At 37.3% G+C, this 17,774-nt stretch overlaps 1 protein-coding gene and 1 long non-coding RNA gene across 3 annotated transcripts in view; one reads left to right on the top strand and one right to left on the bottom strand.

Moving 5' to 3' along the window:
- The window catches only part of snx10b (sorting nexin 10b), an 80,088-nt gene extending 71,366 nt beyond the window's left edge, over window positions 1-8,722 (top strand). The window contains exon 6 of the mRNA XM_069914135.1: window positions 6,167-8,722. Within this exon, the coding sequence (XP_069770236.1) occupies window positions 6,167-6,341 (175 nt within the window). The 3' untranslated portion in view covers window positions 6,342-8,722. The remainder of the gene's footprint in view (window positions 1-6,166) is intronic.
- Window positions 5,512-15,968, bottom strand: LOC138751617 (uncharacterized). Of its 2 annotated transcripts, none has more exons than XR_011350084.1 (3): window positions 15,794-15,968; window positions 11,203-11,477; window positions 5,512-6,324 (listed from the first exon to the last, which is right to left on the bottom strand). It is a non-coding gene; the product is annotated as an uncharacterized lncRNA (long non-coding RNA). The 2 variants fall into 2 exon arrangements; XR_011350085.1 differs by having other exon boundaries at window positions 15,736-15,808.
- Window positions 15,969-17,774: the final 1,806 nt, after the last annotated feature.

Here is a 17,774-nt window from a genome sequence, read left to right as displayed (position 1 = left end):
CTCCTTTTCCCCTATATTTATTACCTACTGGAACAGTGCTGGTGCGGACCCGTGAGGAGCGGAGATACAGTGCTCTCACGAGGTCCAACCACCCAGTCAACTGCTGTCAACTCCGCTCTGGCTTTGAACAGCCCGTTAAAAGAGCAGTTTTACTTAAAATCCCACCACCTAAAATGGTAGTGCCTCTGATGGCAGCAGCCATGAGGGGATTGTAGACTCCATCAAAGTGAAGGACTGGAGCAGGGCACGAGAAAATGGGGAGACCATCCCTCGACTGAGAAGGAGAAGCAGAGGAAATGACCCATGGAATGGTGACAAGTGATGGGGGCTCTGCAGCTGAAAGACCAATGTATGTGGCAGGCTGCTGGTGACTCGAGGCAAGGAACCCATGGAGGCTGTGGGCTTCTGGAGACTGCTGTCTGGAGACTTGCTGGAGACAGGCTTGAAACTGGTTGAAGCGGTGCCAGGTATTGGAACTAGGATGTGAAGGGGTGCTAAAGGGTTCCTGACTGAGTTGGAGGCTCTGGTCTGGATCTCGGGTTGCCAATCTGTGGCAACGGAAGTGTTGGAGGTGAATCTATGGATGTTTGGTGACTCTGGGGGACTCTCGTTTCTCTTTTTCAGACAAAGAGGCGCTTCATGCAATTTCTGTTGATGGTGAGTCTGTCTGCCTTGCAGCAGGCAAAAGCAATTTCATGTAATATGACACTGTTATTACAATGACAATAAATTGAATCTTGCAAAGGGGAAAAGCTTTTACTATTTCCCCTATCTCTCCTGCTCGTAATATTGTTTTTCTTTATCAAATCTGCCTTTAGCCTCCTTTACTATAAGAACAACAAGCTAGCCTATCCAGGCTCTCCTAACTAAAACATTCTGTTTCATGCATCCCTGGTGAATCTCCACTACGCCTCTCCAGTTTAATTAGGTTCTTCATATAAGTGGGGTGGCCAGCACAATACTCCAATTTAAAATAAATTTGTACCATCATCTTCCTGATCTTATTCTAAACCCTGGCTAATGTACATCCAGAAACCCATATCCTTCTTTCACTGCCTTATTTATCTTTGCTGCTGTCATTAGGTGTCCATGGATTGTGCACCAAGACCCCTTTCATCCTCATACTTTCTAAGGCCCTATCAATCATTGTTTATATAGGACCCATAATTAGACCTTCAAAAATGCATCTCCTTGTATCGATCAGGATTAAATTCTATTTTCATTTGCTTTGCAAAACTTGCCTGCTTGTCCTTATCGGTCTGTATCCTAAAAAGTATTCAATTATTTTGTCACTAGGCACGTCAAGAAGGGAACTGGGAAAAATTAAAGAATGTCATAATTTAAGGAAAATATCTACATGTGAAGGAACTAATTTCCAAAAGAATTTTACCGATGTTCATAGATCAGTTTGGATGGAAGGGGAGATGCAGCATTCTAATGAAAGCTGCAAAGTTCACATTTTTGAATATATTCAATCTTAATTTCCCCACTCAAACAGCAACACATTTAAAATTGGCATGCAAACTTCTAAAATTCCTGTTGTGTTCATGCTGAGAGCAAACCATCATTTTGAGAATAACCGTGTGAGTTTCAACCATTTTTTTTCCATTGTTATCGAGGAACTTTACCAAATTTCTGAAGCTTTAACTGTTTTCATTTGGCCTCTAAGTGGCGCCATTTAACAGCTGAGAAATGTTCTTCCGTATTCCTCTAAAATATGAACTTTGAAATAATCTCTGGATAATGGCTAAAAATTGTTTCAATCCTTTAGAACATAAGGTCAGGAATAGGTCATTCCAAATCTCGACCCAGTAACACCATTTAGTGAGAAGATGGTTGATGCCATATTATAGCCTTGTTCATCTGATTGGGCTTCACCTCCCTTGACTATCCTCTGGCTGGGCAAGAATGTTTTCTGAAAGATAATTCAGTTGCTGATTGTTGTATGAGAGAATGGCATACTTTTTAATTCCTGTCCTGAAGATCCTATTTTAAGATTGTATATCCATTTCTGCCAACAATAAAGGTTTCTCGAGATCAGCATCCATCATTTCCTTTCAGAATACTGAAAGGCTTAATTAAATCCTCCTTAACCATTGACATGCCAGATGATATGTGATCAGTTTGTTTAATATTTCATAATCTAATGCTTGGAGGCCTAATATTTTTCAGCGGTACTCTTTCCAAGGCAAATACATTCTCTCTGAGCTTCTGTACCAAAAAGGTTACAAACGAGTCCAGTTGTGTTATCACCTGTGCTTTATATAGTGTATCAAAATGTTCTTCTACTTGGCCTTTACATCTATGGAGCTGCAGGATAATATGTTCTTAAATGACTGTGAAGGTTTTGACTTCAGGACCAAGAGCTTAAATGTAGTGCATATATGATTTAAGTTTAAGGGCTACTAGACAAGGTTTATAATGGCTCCTTTTGTTATATTCCCATTAGAAATTTCAAGCGTGTTTTAGTGGTGTTGCAGAGATAATGCAAGGACAAAATAAGTATATAGTAGCATTACTATATATAATATTTTTAAAATCAGGGTTTCAGCTTCAGGTGTATATAGTTCATTGTGTTTCTTCCTATCAGCTATGTAATTGTGAACCGAGATTGTAAACTTGAAATGTGAATCAATGATTATCAGGAAGGTAGTCAAGTCTTCTTCCCAGAATGGAAATATCAGACATTTAAGGGAAGAAAGGAAAATTTGAGAAGGATTTTATTTTAATCACAGGGCTGTAGGTGCCTGGAACATGGTGCCAGGAAAGTGGTAGAAGCAGAAGAGGGATTTCGAGATGTGAACAGGCAAGGAATTGAGGGACATAGGCCTATGCACACAAATGGGGTTAATTTAGATGTACCTTGATCAGCACAGACATGGTGGTCCAAAAGGTTTTTGGTTGCACTGTTCATAAACAATATATAGATACAGTTGTGTTTATTTTGGTTCGAGAGTCAAAAGTTTTTGGTATTTGTACATTTGTGCTCAAGAAAATTACACTGGTTAGCACCATCTTGCATGCAAGCTTCTAAAATCCCGATTTTATAATCCAATGCTTCATTGTAGTTTTGAAAAAAGCACTGGTTTAAACAAACTTTTTATTTGAAAATACAATTTATGTGGTTTATTCTTCATAATTATGAAATGCCCTCAATAAATCAGTTTATATTTATTTTCAAAAATAAACTGTGGAAAAAAATCTGTCAAATTGGCTGTCATTACAGAGCCAATTTTGGCAAGTACTATGAATAAAAACACCATGAAAATAGCAGCTCCTGGCTTGGGTATTTATTGGTCAATTGGCACCTATTACTGAAGTACTTGGCTCCACCACTCAACTTTTAAAATTGATGTTTACTGAGAAATGTTGCTGTATTTAATATTAATGTAAAGTATCATTTACTAAACTACAATTCAATTACAAAGGGAGAAAATGCCACTGTGTATATTTAATGAGAAACGTTTGTATATATTTTGGTTGATGTGGGTCACAGTGTGAAAAATAAAAATTATTATAAAAACTACAATTCAATTACAATGCCAGAAATGCCATTGATGCAATTTATTAACTATGGTTTGAAGTCAATGTGAAATTTTGTTTGTGAGAAAATTAATGGTTTTGTTATGATATTCTTATAGTTTGAGCTAAAGTCTCATTAATTCCTAAATATATATCTTCTTTGGCTTGGCTTCGCGGATGAAGATTTATGGAGGGGGTAAATGTCCACGTCAGCTGCAGGATTGTTTGTTTGTGGCTGACAAGTCCGATGCGGGACAGGCAGACACGGTTGCAGGGGAAAATTGGTTGGTTGGGGTTGGGTGTTGGGTTTTTCCTCCTTTGCCTTTTGTCAGTGAGGTGGGCTCTGCGGTCTTCTTCAAAGGAGGTTGCTGCCCGCCGAACTGTGAGGCGCCAAGATGCACGGTTTGAGGCGATATCAGCCCACTGGCGGTGGTCAATGTGGCAGGCACCAAGAGATTTCTTTAGGCAGTCCTTGTACCTTTTCTTTGGTGCACCTCTGTCATGGTGGCCAGTGGAGAGCTTGCCATATAACACGATCTTGGGAAGGCGATGGTCCTCCATTCTGGAGACGTGACCCACCCAGCGCAGCTGGATCTTCGGCTTTCGCGCAAACAGAGGAACTACTGACATGGTCTTTGCCCTCAGACAGCTCCAAGAAAAGTGCAGAGAACAAAACAAAGGACTCTACATCACCTTTGTTGACCTCACCAAAGCCTTCGACACCGTGAGCAGGAAAGGGCTTTGGCAAATACTAGAGCGCATCGGATGCCCCCCAAAGTTCCTCAACATGGTTATCCAACTGCACGAAAACCAACAAGGTCGGGTCAGATACAGCAATGAGCTCTCTGAACCCTTCTCCATTAACAATGGCGTGAAGCAAGGCTGTGTTCTCGCACCAACCCTCTTTTCAATCTTCTTCAGCATGATGCTGAACCAAGCCATGAAAGACCTCAACAATGAAGACGCTGTTTACATCTGGTACCACACGGATGGCAGTCTCTTCAATCTGAGGCGCCTGCAAGCTCACACCAAGACACAAGAGAAACTTGTCCGTGAAATACTCTTTGCAGACGATGCCGCTTTAGTTGCCCATTCAGAGCCAGCTCTTCAGCGCTTGACGTCCTGTTTTGCGGAAACTGCCAAAATATTTGGCCTGGAAGTCAGCCTGAAGAAGACTGAGGTCCTCCATCAGCCAGCTCCCCACCCTGACTACCAGCCCCTCCACATCTCCATTGGGCACACAAAACTCAAAACGGTCAACCAGTTTACCTATCTCGGCTGCACCATTTCATCAGATGCAAGGATCGACAACGAGATAGACAACAGACTCGCCAAGGCAAATAGCGCCTTTGGAAGACTACACAAAAGAGTCTGGAAAAGCAACCAACTGAAAAACCTCACAAAGATAAGCGTATACAGAGCCGTTGTCATACCCACACTCCTGTTCGGCTCCGAATCATGGGTCCTCTACCGGCATCACCTACGGCTCCTAGAACGCTTCCACCAGCGTTGTCTCCGCTCCATCCTCAACATTCATTGGAGCGCTTTCATCCCTAACGTCGAAGTAAATACATATATATATATATATATATATATATATATATTGCATTTGCAAGTGCAGCATTGTTTTGGAGTGAGCAAGAGTGGGTAGTAAAGAAGTTTGGGGTTGGGAGAAAGAACAGAATTGAGGAAAATATTACTATTGCATCTGCTTGTTTGAATTTGACATGATTTGGATTTGCAATTTTTTTAACTGGAACTATAAATCTCTCTTGAAAAATGAAGTTGTGTTAATAAAAAGTTTAAGTCATGCTCATTTATGCTAAGATATTAATATAAATTGTGAAGAATTTTTTGGAAATTTCAATTACAATTAAACCTCTGGTATCCAGAATTCATGCAACTGACAAAAAAATTGAAAAAAAAAACACATTTTAAAAATTAAGAATAAAACGACAGGTTTAAGTTTAAAATTGTTAATGTTCACTGAAGTAACACCTAAACCTTTGGTGAAGATAGCAAATGTTCAGTTTGCAGAGGGCCTTGTTCGTGCTTTGCTTGTAGCAGCTTTTTGAATAAAGTTGTGTTTGAATAAAATGGCGTCACACAGGATGAAGAGCTGGTTGATGCCACTTGCTGTTGGGGTGACTCTCTTAATGTTTCTCCTTATCCCTGCTTAGCAAGTGTTGCCCCAGTCAGAGGCTTTGTCTGTACTCTTGGGGGAGGGATGGACTTCTGAATGAAAGCCAGCAACCTCTCCTTGGGGTCTGTCCTCGTCCGTCCCCCACTGTCTGCTTCCAGATTTCGGTAACACACATCTCAAAAGTTTTAAATGAAGCAATAATATTAAGTTTATTGGTTTTGACCCTCCTATGGTATTGCTCAATTACTCATTTTTTGAGGTACTAGACTCATCAATGAATGATCACTTCAGTGAAGAGTCTCCTTCGACAAACTGAGCTGTGAGCAAACATTTTTTTTAAAATGCACTCTTTAATTCTTCTTTGACTCATCGAACCTACAGATGTTCATCTAAATATATTAAGTGCTGCGCTTATTTTATATTTTACCACAAATTGAGTTCATCCATTTTCCGTTATGAATATTTAAAGAAAACCCTTGACATGATTCTTTTGTTTTGCAGAGTATTGAAGAGTGACATCCTCCTTTCAGATAGTAGATTGCATCTCTTCTTGCAAACACAGCTAAGCACCACAGAAATTGAGGCCTGTGCTTCGGGTCTGACCGACTATACAGTTACTGAAGCTGTTCATAGGCATGCAAAATCCATCCGAAGATTCCCTGCCGAGGAAGCATAGAAAGCAAAGAACTGTTTAGATTTAAGGTTAAAGGTTTTTAATTCAACTATATTTTTAAAAAAAAACATTGTTAATTGACCTCATTGTTATAGAGCTATGACAGCTCATCATCAAAAGTAGTGCACACCTACACACTGAGTTAATGAATGCAGTGAAAATTCAATTATCTGTATTCTGATTATCTGAATTTCATTTTGGTAGACTTGGGTTATTTCCTTTTAAATTATCTAGCAAAAAAAAATCAGACTCTACTGCAAACACCTAATTAAAAGACCAAATTTCCTGTCTCTCTGAGACTGGAGATAATTAAGGTTCTCCTCTGTTGCTCAGGCTTTAACTGTGTTGTAGAAACCAATTTCCTCCTTATTATTTTATTTTCATCAGCACTTCATCCTCAGGGCTTGGAAATAGCAGCAGTGACAACAACATGAAGTCGTAAAAGATGAAAATTGCAAGGATCTGTTTTTGGCATGTGTTCCAAATCTGCAGTCTAGACTGTTCTCCAAATCTAAATCATCCAAATAGACCTCATTTGCAAAAGAAATTTGTGGTAACTCAAAGCTTGATGTGGTGTTTTTCTTTGTAGAATGTCTTAATCTGGACCATTGTATTTTTAATTGCAGCTTCTGGAATGAAGTTAGAGGAAAAACCTTGAGAAATAGTGAACCTTTTTTTTTTAAACAGGATACATTCAATTGTAAAAAGCACCAAAACTAAATGACTTCAGTGAATTCGGGGAAATATAAATTTATTTGAAATCATATATATATATCTCTTTTTAAGAACTGGGCTCAAACTTGAACAATTTAACTGCACCATATGTCAGACATGAGGTTGCATTATACATGCTATTAATGGCAATCCCCAAATTTACCATGGTTTATAATACAGGAGCTGTTGTTGCACATGGGAAATATCATTCATAAATTACTCCTGGATTAATTTATGGAAATTAATCATTTATTATCTTGATAATACAACTTTCCATTTGAATTTTGCCTTCAGCCTGTGAATTCTGTTGTATTTGATTAAGGTGGCAAAATTCACTGGAGGAAAAATAAACAAGTAACTCTGATGTAGCCGATTGAAGAAATTATATTTTTGAAATCCAAGCAATTTTAAAACAATTTCATATTTTAGCATTAATCAAAGTGCGATAAGAATACTGCACCTCTGTTGAATTTTAGCACGATGATGAACTTGTCATAGTATTTAATAATGAGAAAAAATTACCGTTGATTTTGTGATCAGAGAAGTGTTTTAACCCAGTCATTTTGGTTGGGATTACCCAGTTTGACTCTGTTCAGAATGCATACTTTTTTTCTTGCAAAAATTGTGTTTGATCTTCAGATTGCTAAATATCCTAGGGTCAGATGGTAATACTATGTGTCCCCTGATCACGAAGATAGCTTCCCTGGGTAGAGGAATGTTGGCCTAGCTGCTTATCATTAACTAGCAATCCTTGTCTGAAGTGCATGCGTTTGCATTGTTCTGATACTCTTCTGGACAAAAGCCAACAAAAAAAAAATAATTGGTTCCATGCTTCACATGAAAATGGCCAGTTTTGGTTGAGATAACAATGAGTGAACAGTACTTCACAGCAGGGAGCTATCGTTAAGGAAGGGAGAATGTTTGTCTGTGTATTGAAAATAAGATAATTTAAAAACAACATAATTTCCTATTTTGAGGATAAAATGGATTAACTGCAAATTCAGTTCTCTGCCCCAAAATATGTTGTATTACATTTTACATCTTTTGATTACAGATTTTAAAGTTATCTTGCATTTATGGATCTTCATTAATGAAGCAGCCTAATTATTAAGTAATTGTCCAGAGGTTAGGGCACTTGGGGTTTCTTTTCATCCTGATTTTCTCAAGAAAATTAACATTTGAGGAAAAGTTACCACCCAGATTATATTCGCTATATTCCTCCAAATAGCAGTAAACTGGTTCTGAAATACTAACTCTGTCTCCACAGATGAATCCTGACTTGAGTATTTACAGCAATTTTAGTTTTAGTGATTTTGAATTGAAATGGTTTTATTTTTGGTTAACAAAAAAAAGTTTATTGAAGTGTATAATTATTATACCATTATTTGTCTCCTTGATATTGAGAATTTGCATTGTCTTTGAGTTTATTTTGATTATTATTCAGCCTGTTGGCCAGAAGGTTGCTGTCGGTGATAACTACAAAAGGAATTCTGTAATCTAAGTTAATTTTGCAGAAAATTGGAGAATGTCAAAAGAAACTGGAACTTTATCAGATGTCTGTAATAGTATACCTTCATTTGTAGAAAGTTTTTCTTATCCTTCAAATGTCATGTTCATGGAATTGTGCAATACTGTCCTTTTTATTACTTTTAATAAATTAATCAAATGTCTGTGATTGGTGATGTATTCTGATTTACAAATATGACAAGGTAGTTTAATGATTTGAGAGTATGTGTGAAGTTAATTCCAGGAAATTCTATTATTTCTTGACATTAAAATGGTGGAATGCCTTTGTCGAACAAAATATGTAGAGACTTAGACTGTTTACAAATGTACATGTTTAATAGCAAGATGAAACAAATCTGCAGCTTCATGTAAGTTATGTACTTTAGTGCTGCAGTATACCATTAGCACAGATTATCAACATAAATTTGGTCTTCTTTTACCATATGGTAAAAGTGTTAAGTGTTATGATAAAGTATTCTAAAAGTCTGGATTATCTGTACTAACTAAAGGACTCTGGCACCACATTTTGTTTGACACTTTAGAATGAAATCTAAATGTTTCTGTGCAGTTTGTCTCATTGAGTGTAGGTCACAACAATTTTCTGCATACCCGATCTTTCTGTTAAAGTGGAAACAACAGAAAGATTTTGCCCTTAGCAAGGTTAAAATCATTAAAAATTGGTTGTGCATCTTTAAATGATTATTACATAAAAACTGAAGATGTAAATTAAGGGATTTCCATATTTTTGTTGGAATCATCAGGATACCAATTTATCTTTAAGTAAATTTAGATTTTGTTCTTGGGTACATGGTAAGTTTATATTTCAGCTGGTTTTAAAAAACACAAGCTTAAAAATGCAAATCTGGTCCTTCATAGCTCATCTCATTGAGGTTGTTTTCCTTTTATAGTTTACAACGCATTTCGATAATTGGTCAATTTTGGTCTTTTCCTGAAGGTTTTTCACTCAGGTGTCTATTGTTGAATCTCAAACTAAAGCGTTGACCACCTATTTGACTCCACAGACACTCTCTGAACCCCCCTCCCCCGCCCCCGAGTTCCGTCAGCAATTTTTCTTGTTCTACATCTTTGCAGGCTCAAGATGTCTCACAGGAATTATCACACATCAGTGCAAAAATGTGAGTTATTTTAATATTTGGGGAAAAAAATTGTAGAAGTTTCTTTGGCCACAGAGATAGTAGGGTAAATGAACAAATGCTTGTTTAAATGAATATGTGCTTAACAGAATAGTACAGCACAGTATAGGCCCTTTGGCCCTCGATGTTGTGCCGACCCGTATAATTCTTCCTTTTAAAAAAAAAAGTACTAAACCCTCCCTACCCCATAACCCTGTACTTTTCTTTCATCCATGTATCTATCTAAGAGTTTAAATGCCCCCAATGTTTCAGTCTTCACCACTGTTCTCGGCAAGGCATTCCAGCACCCACAACTCTGTGTTTTAAAAAATTCTTACCCTTGATGTCTCCTCGAAACCTCCCACCCTTGGTACATATTTCATCTGGTGTTTGTTGATCCTGCTCTGGCAATCTACCCTATCTATGCCTCTTGTAATCTTGTAGACCTCTATCAAGCCTCCTCTCATCCTTCTATGCTCTGAAGAGAAAATCCCAGCTCTGCTACCCTTGCCTTATAAGACTTATTTCCTAATCCACCCTCTCCATAGCTTCCCCATCCATCCTATGATGAAGTGACCAGAACTGAACACAATACTCTGTGTGGTCTTACCAAAGATTTGTAGAGTTGCAACCTGACCTCTCTACTCCTGAATTCAATCCCCCTATTAATGAATCCCAGCATTCCATAGGCCTTCTTAACTATCCTATCAACCTGTACAGCGACCTTGAGCAATGTATGGATGTGCACCTCAAGGTCACTCTGTTCATCCACACTCATAAGGAACTGACCATTAACCTTGTATTTAGCCTTCTGGTTTGTCCTTCCAAAATACATCACTTCACACACATCCAAATTAAAATCCATCTGCCACTTTTCTTCCCAACTCTGCATCCTGTCTATATCCTCTTGTAACCTTCGACAACCTTCAGCTCCATCCTCAACTTCTCCAACCTTCGTGTCATCCACAATCCTACTGACCCATCCTTCTGCCTCTCATCCAGTTCATTTATAAAAATCACAAAGAGCAGGGGTCCCAGAACAGATCCCTGTGGCACTCCATTAGTCACTGACCTCCAGGCAGAATATTTCCCTTCCAATACTAACCTCTGCTTTCTTCCTACAGGCCAATTTTTTTATCCACTCAGCTAAGGTACCACTGATCCCATGCCTCATGACTTTCTGGATGAGTCTTAGTGGGGGACCTTGTCAAATGCCTTATCGCCCTGTCCGTATCTGTAGGGACCTATGTCCCTTTCTGTAGGGGATTAATCCCACCTTTTATTACCTCCTCATGTATCCTTCTTGTATCCTAAAGGAGAAACGAGATAGAGAATTATTGGTCAAGGGCTTTGGCTGCTTAGGACAAAGTGGTGGAGTAAATAACTTTGGCAATGGTGAAGAATTTGGAATTGGAATACAGAGGAACAGGACTGGAAAAGATTGCAGATATGGTAAAGTGATGTGAGAAATTTAGGAACAAGAAGCTTTTCAAAATTAGGACATTACTCACCTGTGTACCAGTATAGGACACCAAGTAGGAGTACTGTATTAAAATGGTTGAATACGCAAGTAACAAAAGTATGAATGAGTATCTTTTTTGTAGAATAATTCCAGCAGATGCAGAATTAATTCATTTTTTTTTTTGTGCCCTGAATTCGTTTATATACTTGAATGTTCTTGATGCTCTTTGCAGTAGTTGGGTAATTTACACTTCGAAGCTGCGGTTATTTTTCTAGTCCATGGACTGTTTCATCTAGGCTCCAATGGTTTTACCAGATCAATTTTCTAAATACCAATAGAAGATATCAATTTATTCAATTACACATCAATTTTAATCGTTTAAAAACATTGTGCAGGAAACTGACCAGAATTTCAGTTAATGGGGCTCATTTGTAGTCCTTCAAGGATGCTCTTAAAATTAAGCTGCTTTTCTTGGCCACTAAGACATTAATAGGGCACCTTTAAACACCAAAATGATTTAAACACATTTTAATGTGCACTAATGCAACTGCACCAAATTGCCACTCTTAAATACAACCAGGAATATTCAGTGGAATAAAAGTAATACAATGTCCATTTTCGCTGGTTCATTGGCACTGTTGCATTTGTGGATATGGTGATTGGTTTGAAATGGACAACTGGAGCAATTTTACATGTATTTACAGATTGTTGTGAAACCTAGAAGCAATCCTTTCCCTAATATTTTACCTATGTCCCTTTCTGTAGGGGATTAATCCCACTTTTTAATGCAACCATATTTAAAAATAATACTTTAAAATTTTATTTAATATAAAACCACTTAACAAACATATCACAATATTTCAAACTTAATTCAAATACATGTGGTATTTTATTAAAAAAAACAAAAATACAAAAGAAAGAAAAACCTCTAAATTCCCCCCCCTGCCCAATCCCCTACAAACTTAAAAAAAAATAAAAGGAAAACACAACAGGAGCACTTCACTTTCTGATATAAAGTTTAAAAGTATTCATTGAGACTGATAGGAGAAAGGGAATGTTCGAAATTCATTTAAATTTTAATACCCAACAGTTTGTAAATATGGTCTAAAAATGACTTTCAGTTTCTTTTTTACTTTTACCTTTTATGCTCTAGAACAACTTGCATTAATGTATTCTGATTATGTTGATCACATTTTCTTCACTATTGATTCACTGTTTTGGACAGTGATAGTTTGCCATTTCCAACAGATTAATTTGCCTCACTGTACTAATTGCTTAATTGCATTTTTAAAATTTGATGTATTTTTAAAATGTTCAAAGCTTTGTCTGCCAATATCAATGCATTTTACCACTAATAATTTAGTGCCTCTTGCTCATTCTGATCTATTAGTTACTTTCAGAATAAACTGTTCTTGAGGAGAATTGCTGTATGCTTTCCATTCCGAGGGACGACCACATGTGAGTATTCACAAGATGAATTCTTGGGATAAGTGGGCTGATTCGTGAATGCAAATTCTATACTCACTGGAGCCAAGACAATGAAATCTGATGTAATTGAAGCTAAAACCTGGCTTTTATTCAGACTGGAAAATATAAACTTTGCATGAAAAAATAGTACAGTATTTTGAATTGTTTTATGATCAGGGAAGGAATCAGCTATTTGGGAAGAAAGTGAGAAAGCATAACTGCTCAAAGCTGAGATATAGTAGGAATGAAAGGCAAAATAGATACCAGCCATGGTCTAATTGAATGGTGGAACAAATGTGAAGCTTTTGTCAAATCTCTTTGGATATATTATCTGTGCTAAACAGTGTATTCTGTTGTGGGATGTGCAGTCATGGCCTGCAAGTTACTTGCTGTAATCTGAAATTTGTAATAAAAACAGTATTTTGTTACCCAATTATTAAAATTCAGTAAAATAATTAAGAATTGGATACAGATCTTATTTATTCTTGATGATGAATTGTGTTAAAAATCAATAAGAGATGGTCAAGTGCATAGAAATGATAAATTAGGATTTTTCTTGGAGATGATAGCATTTTAGTTTTAGCAAAAACATAAAAATAGTTTTGGGTTGATATTACCAGTCACAACTGACCATTGCATTTTAATTTGTTTGATTTCAAAGTAAGAATCTTATTTCTAAAACAAAACTTACAATTTTAAGGAAACCAGTAGTAAACAGCCTTGAAAATCAGAGATGAATCAAAAGAGAAATGGTTGAGATTGAGAATGATAACCACACCATGGAACCGGCCATTTGAAAGGAATTCTCTCAGCACCATATTTAAGTTTTTTTTTAAACAAAATGAGCAGATGGAGAAATATTTGTTTGGTGGAAGTAAATGAATTGGAAAGGTGAACAAACATCAACCTTGGAACATTAGTGAAGTTCTTGGAGAACTTTGAATTTAACTTCAATCTTTTGTTACAAATTAGAGAGGGTAATTAGTTTACAATCAGGATCTTTTAGAGGTTTATAGTGCCAAAAAATGGCACGAGAGGCCACTGCTGTCTATCAGCATATAGGAGTAAAATCAAGAGCCAGTCGAGGAAGTAATCAAATCTTGTGCAATTCATGATCAGCTGAATATATACAATTGAGCTGTTTCTCAAGAAGGTTGATGCATTTTTTTTTCGTAGCTGCATCATCCTAAAGTGCCCAGTAATGATGAGCTTCATCAATTTAACCAACTCGGCTCCAAACGTAGCTCAGTTCCGAATAGGGTATTTGGTTTGGACATTGACAGTCTCCGCATTTAAAAATAAATCCAGGGAGCAATGCAAACAAAAACGCCAAGTTTACAAACTAAGGTCAATGAGCAAGCTACCTGTCCAGCTACCGTTTTGAAGATTTCTGGTTTTACACATCGAATTCCTGTAAATACAACTTCAAATTAATCACTAATGGATTATCATTTTCCCAGGAAGTTTATAATCCCCACGTGCATTAACTAGTAAACACATCTTTGGGGTATCGCCTGTGACTTAATAGAATTCATTTGTTTTTGGCTGTTTCCCGAAATAATCTCCGTTTTGATTACTTTTATCAAGGTCGAAAGATGTCTTATTTATCTCAACTATTTAAGTGTTTCATCCTGTTGTATGTAAATGAGACTGCATGGTCGATATCTATTAAGGTAGTTTGTAGTTCCTTTCTGTGGATTTTTTTGAAGCTCGTATTCGCACATTTTGTTGCCCGTAGCTGTCATGAATGTAACTCAAGTATGCAAAAGACATACCTTCTGGTATGCATCTAAATTCTACCTTCAATATTATTCCTGTTTCCTTTAGTAATTTAACAATTATAACAACGAACAGTGTGAATAAGTCTTGCGTCTCCTGTTTAACAAATATTCTACAACAGATTATTGCAGGCATGCAGGACTTAAAGTGAAGAGGGAATGGGTAAAAGTCACGAAGTGACTATTATAAATTGATCTTGTTTTGTGGGGAACGATTGAACTTGAGATGTGCGTTTACAACCTCCCCCCTCCCCCGCCGTTATTTTCCCGATTGAAGCAGGAGGGAGAACCACGTGTAAATAAAACACCATCACATCTGTTATCAAAGTTAGGAAAAGGACTTGGAATATCTTATCTGAATGATTCAATTGAATTTGAAGATGCTCTCCAAGAGTTGCATGCACATAATTTTCAGAGAAACTTGGTTTATAACCTGCTCCTCCAATTAAATTCCCATTGAATGATTTTTGAGCGGCCTTCCATAACCACACCAGCAGCAGGCAGAAATAAATAATGGATTGAATTGTAAATCCTTCCCTTTGCCAGAAACTCCAATATCCAATACTGAATCTCTCAATTGAGAGGCTTGAATGAAGTTTGTTGCACACACATCCACACTGCAGATGGGCATTTTTAAAACAAAACTCCAATACTGAATCTCTCAATTGAGAGGCTTGAATGAAGTTTGTTGCACACACATCCACACTGCAGATGGGCATTTTTAAAACAAAACTCCAATATCCAATACTGAATCTCTCAATTGAGAGGCTTGAATGAAGTTTGTTGCACACACATCCACACTGCAGATGGGCATTTTTAAAACAAAACTCCAATATCCAATACTGAATCTCTCAATTGAGAGGCTTGAATGAAGTTTGTTGCACACACATCCACACTGCAGATGAGCATTTTTAAAACAAAACTCCAATATCCAATACTGAATCTCTCAATTGAGAGACTTGAATGAAGTTTGTTGCACACACATCCACATTGCAGATGGGCATTTTTAAAACAAAACTCCAATATCCAATACTGAATCTCTCAATTGAGAGGCTTGAATGAAGTTTGTTGCACACACATCCACACTGCAGATGGGCATTTTTAAAACAAAAAGAAAATGAGCTTATTTTCTGCCTAAAAACATTAGAAGGAATCGTCGTAGTTGTTGACTGCAAGTGATCTTTACATGTTTTCTTCTTGAACTAGTTTCAAGGCATATAGAAACACCCTTTTAAAAGCCCAATAACAACTATTTCAGGATTCGATTTCACCATTGTGAATGAAATGTAAATAACGTTTAATAAATATGATCAGAGCAACGCTTTAAACAAACATACCCGAAACAAAGCGCCAGAGCGGTGTACCTGTCTGTGTCATGTCCCAACTCCCTCTCACCTCAGTCAGGGCCGGGCCACTTCAGCCAATGAATGGCCCATTCGGGTTGCCTTGCATCTACCGACCATTATTTTTAATGTTGTAATATTGTTGTTGTTGCATCAATGTTTTCTCTGGCAGTTTATTCCTAACTGCTGTTTGCCGATGCTGGTGGTGTTTCTCTGCCAGTTTCTTTTAGTGGCAGGTAGCGGTAACCCATAGCAACGGCGTGCGAGCCAGCCAGAGACTGCAGTCAGCATTGGTGCAGCCAGACACAACAAACCCGCGGGCGGTGGGGGCAGGGAGGGGGCACAAGACACAACAACCCTCCTCTCCTGTAACTTCAAGCCACCCACCTTTTATTATTTAAAATTTAAATCAGAAAACTGAAGCTCTCTACTTTTGCAATGTGTGGATGCCTGGAAAAACATGACTATTTCTACGAAATTCATCCAACAAAGAAACAAAAGTTGAGTCGATTTAGCTGGGGTAAAATCAAAAGAATGTCTTCTAGTATAGATACGAGCTATTTCCTTTAAAAGGGAGAGATAAATCCCGGATGGTTATATTCAGATATTTTGCTGTTGTTTGCTCCAACCTTGACATAAATTGAACTTTGACAAAGAGTTGCGCAGTGCAAAATTTCCCTCTTTCTTGGTGGCTGTTTCACTCAATCATGAGGAACACCGAGCAGATAAGAAAGTAACTGAGGATCCGTGAAAGGAGTGAGTCTACCACGTTAATCTAATCAACCTATTCTTTATAGAGACAGGATGAACCACTTTCTATTAGTCTTTATTGGGCCTTTATTATATGTTGTGTATTGTCGTCCATTGATTTCGAGATGAAGCCTCGAGCTATTCTCGATTTCTATATTATCTGGTATTCTTTATTATCTCATGTAATTGGGTAGGTCTGGGAATTCAAAGAAGGAAGCACACGCTCTCTATTCAATTGTCTTTGAGATCACAAATCACCCTTTGTTAAAGCTCTGAAACTAGACACAGCAAATAATTAGGTCAGTGTTAAAGAAGAAAAGATGTAGAAAATAAATAATTTTCTATTTATAAAGGAAATGCAATAATAAAAGAAATCACTGGATACATGTTAAGTACCAGATACTCATGTCAATATATTTTGTTACAATGCAACTTCTTTTTGATTTTTCTTCTTTGTTTCTAACTGGAAAAACGAGAAACCATTTTCTCTTTCATTTACGTGTTTTTGTTTTCCCGAATCATAAAATAAACAAGAATGGGACACTTCAAGCTTGTTCATGACCTACAACTATCCACGGGTTATATGGAGGCGCATTGTTCATTGTAAAGCGCATCCATTCAAATACCGTTCCGCGCTCCGTTGAAAAGGTACTATTTATGAGAGGAAAGCTCAGTAACCAAGCAGCACCGCCTGCCCATCTTGCACGTTTCCAGAATGTCCCAGCAGTAAACAAATTGTGTGTCTTTCAGTTAGAAAGAAAATGTAATAATTTTATAATGCAAAAGATCCTGTGCTTCCTATTAATGATTTCCTCGAACTCTTATTGTCTAAACAGTTCGTGTCGTATGCAATGCAGGAAACACTGGTTTCACAATCATTGCCGTGGGTAATATCTGACCCGCACGTTTTTATCATATGGGTGTAATTTTTTCCACAATAATTCTTTCTCGTGATGTGTTAACAAATAAACTTGTGACTTTTTTTTGCATGGAATATCATGAACTCAGCTTTTGACAATCAAATGTAGCTCTAATCCACTTCAAAGGATGGTTTAATTGAAGATATGATCTTTTCTTTGCCGTGATTCTTATATATGGTCTATCACTTGCTTGGTGAAAAAGCGTTGTATGACAGTAGAAGTGGACTATTTCTCTTGACTCAAAAAATAACAACAGATGATATGGCCGGTACGTGTAATAAGAAGGCAGAATGTTCCAAGCAAATCAAACCAAGCACTTTCGATTAATTCCAAGTAATTTAAAGTTGCTCGTCATGCATTTCT

The sequence above is a fragment of the Narcine bancroftii genome, chromosome 1 (genome assembly GCF_036971445.1).
Source record: "Narcine bancroftii isolate sNarBan1 chromosome 1, sNarBan1.hap1, whole genome shotgun sequence".
NCBI classification, from domain to species: Eukaryota; Metazoa; Chordata; class Chondrichthyes; order Torpediniformes; family Narcinidae; genus Narcine; species Narcine bancroftii.
Note: the sequence above shows the minus strand (reverse complement) of the source record. Positions and strands in the feature narration are given on the sequence as shown.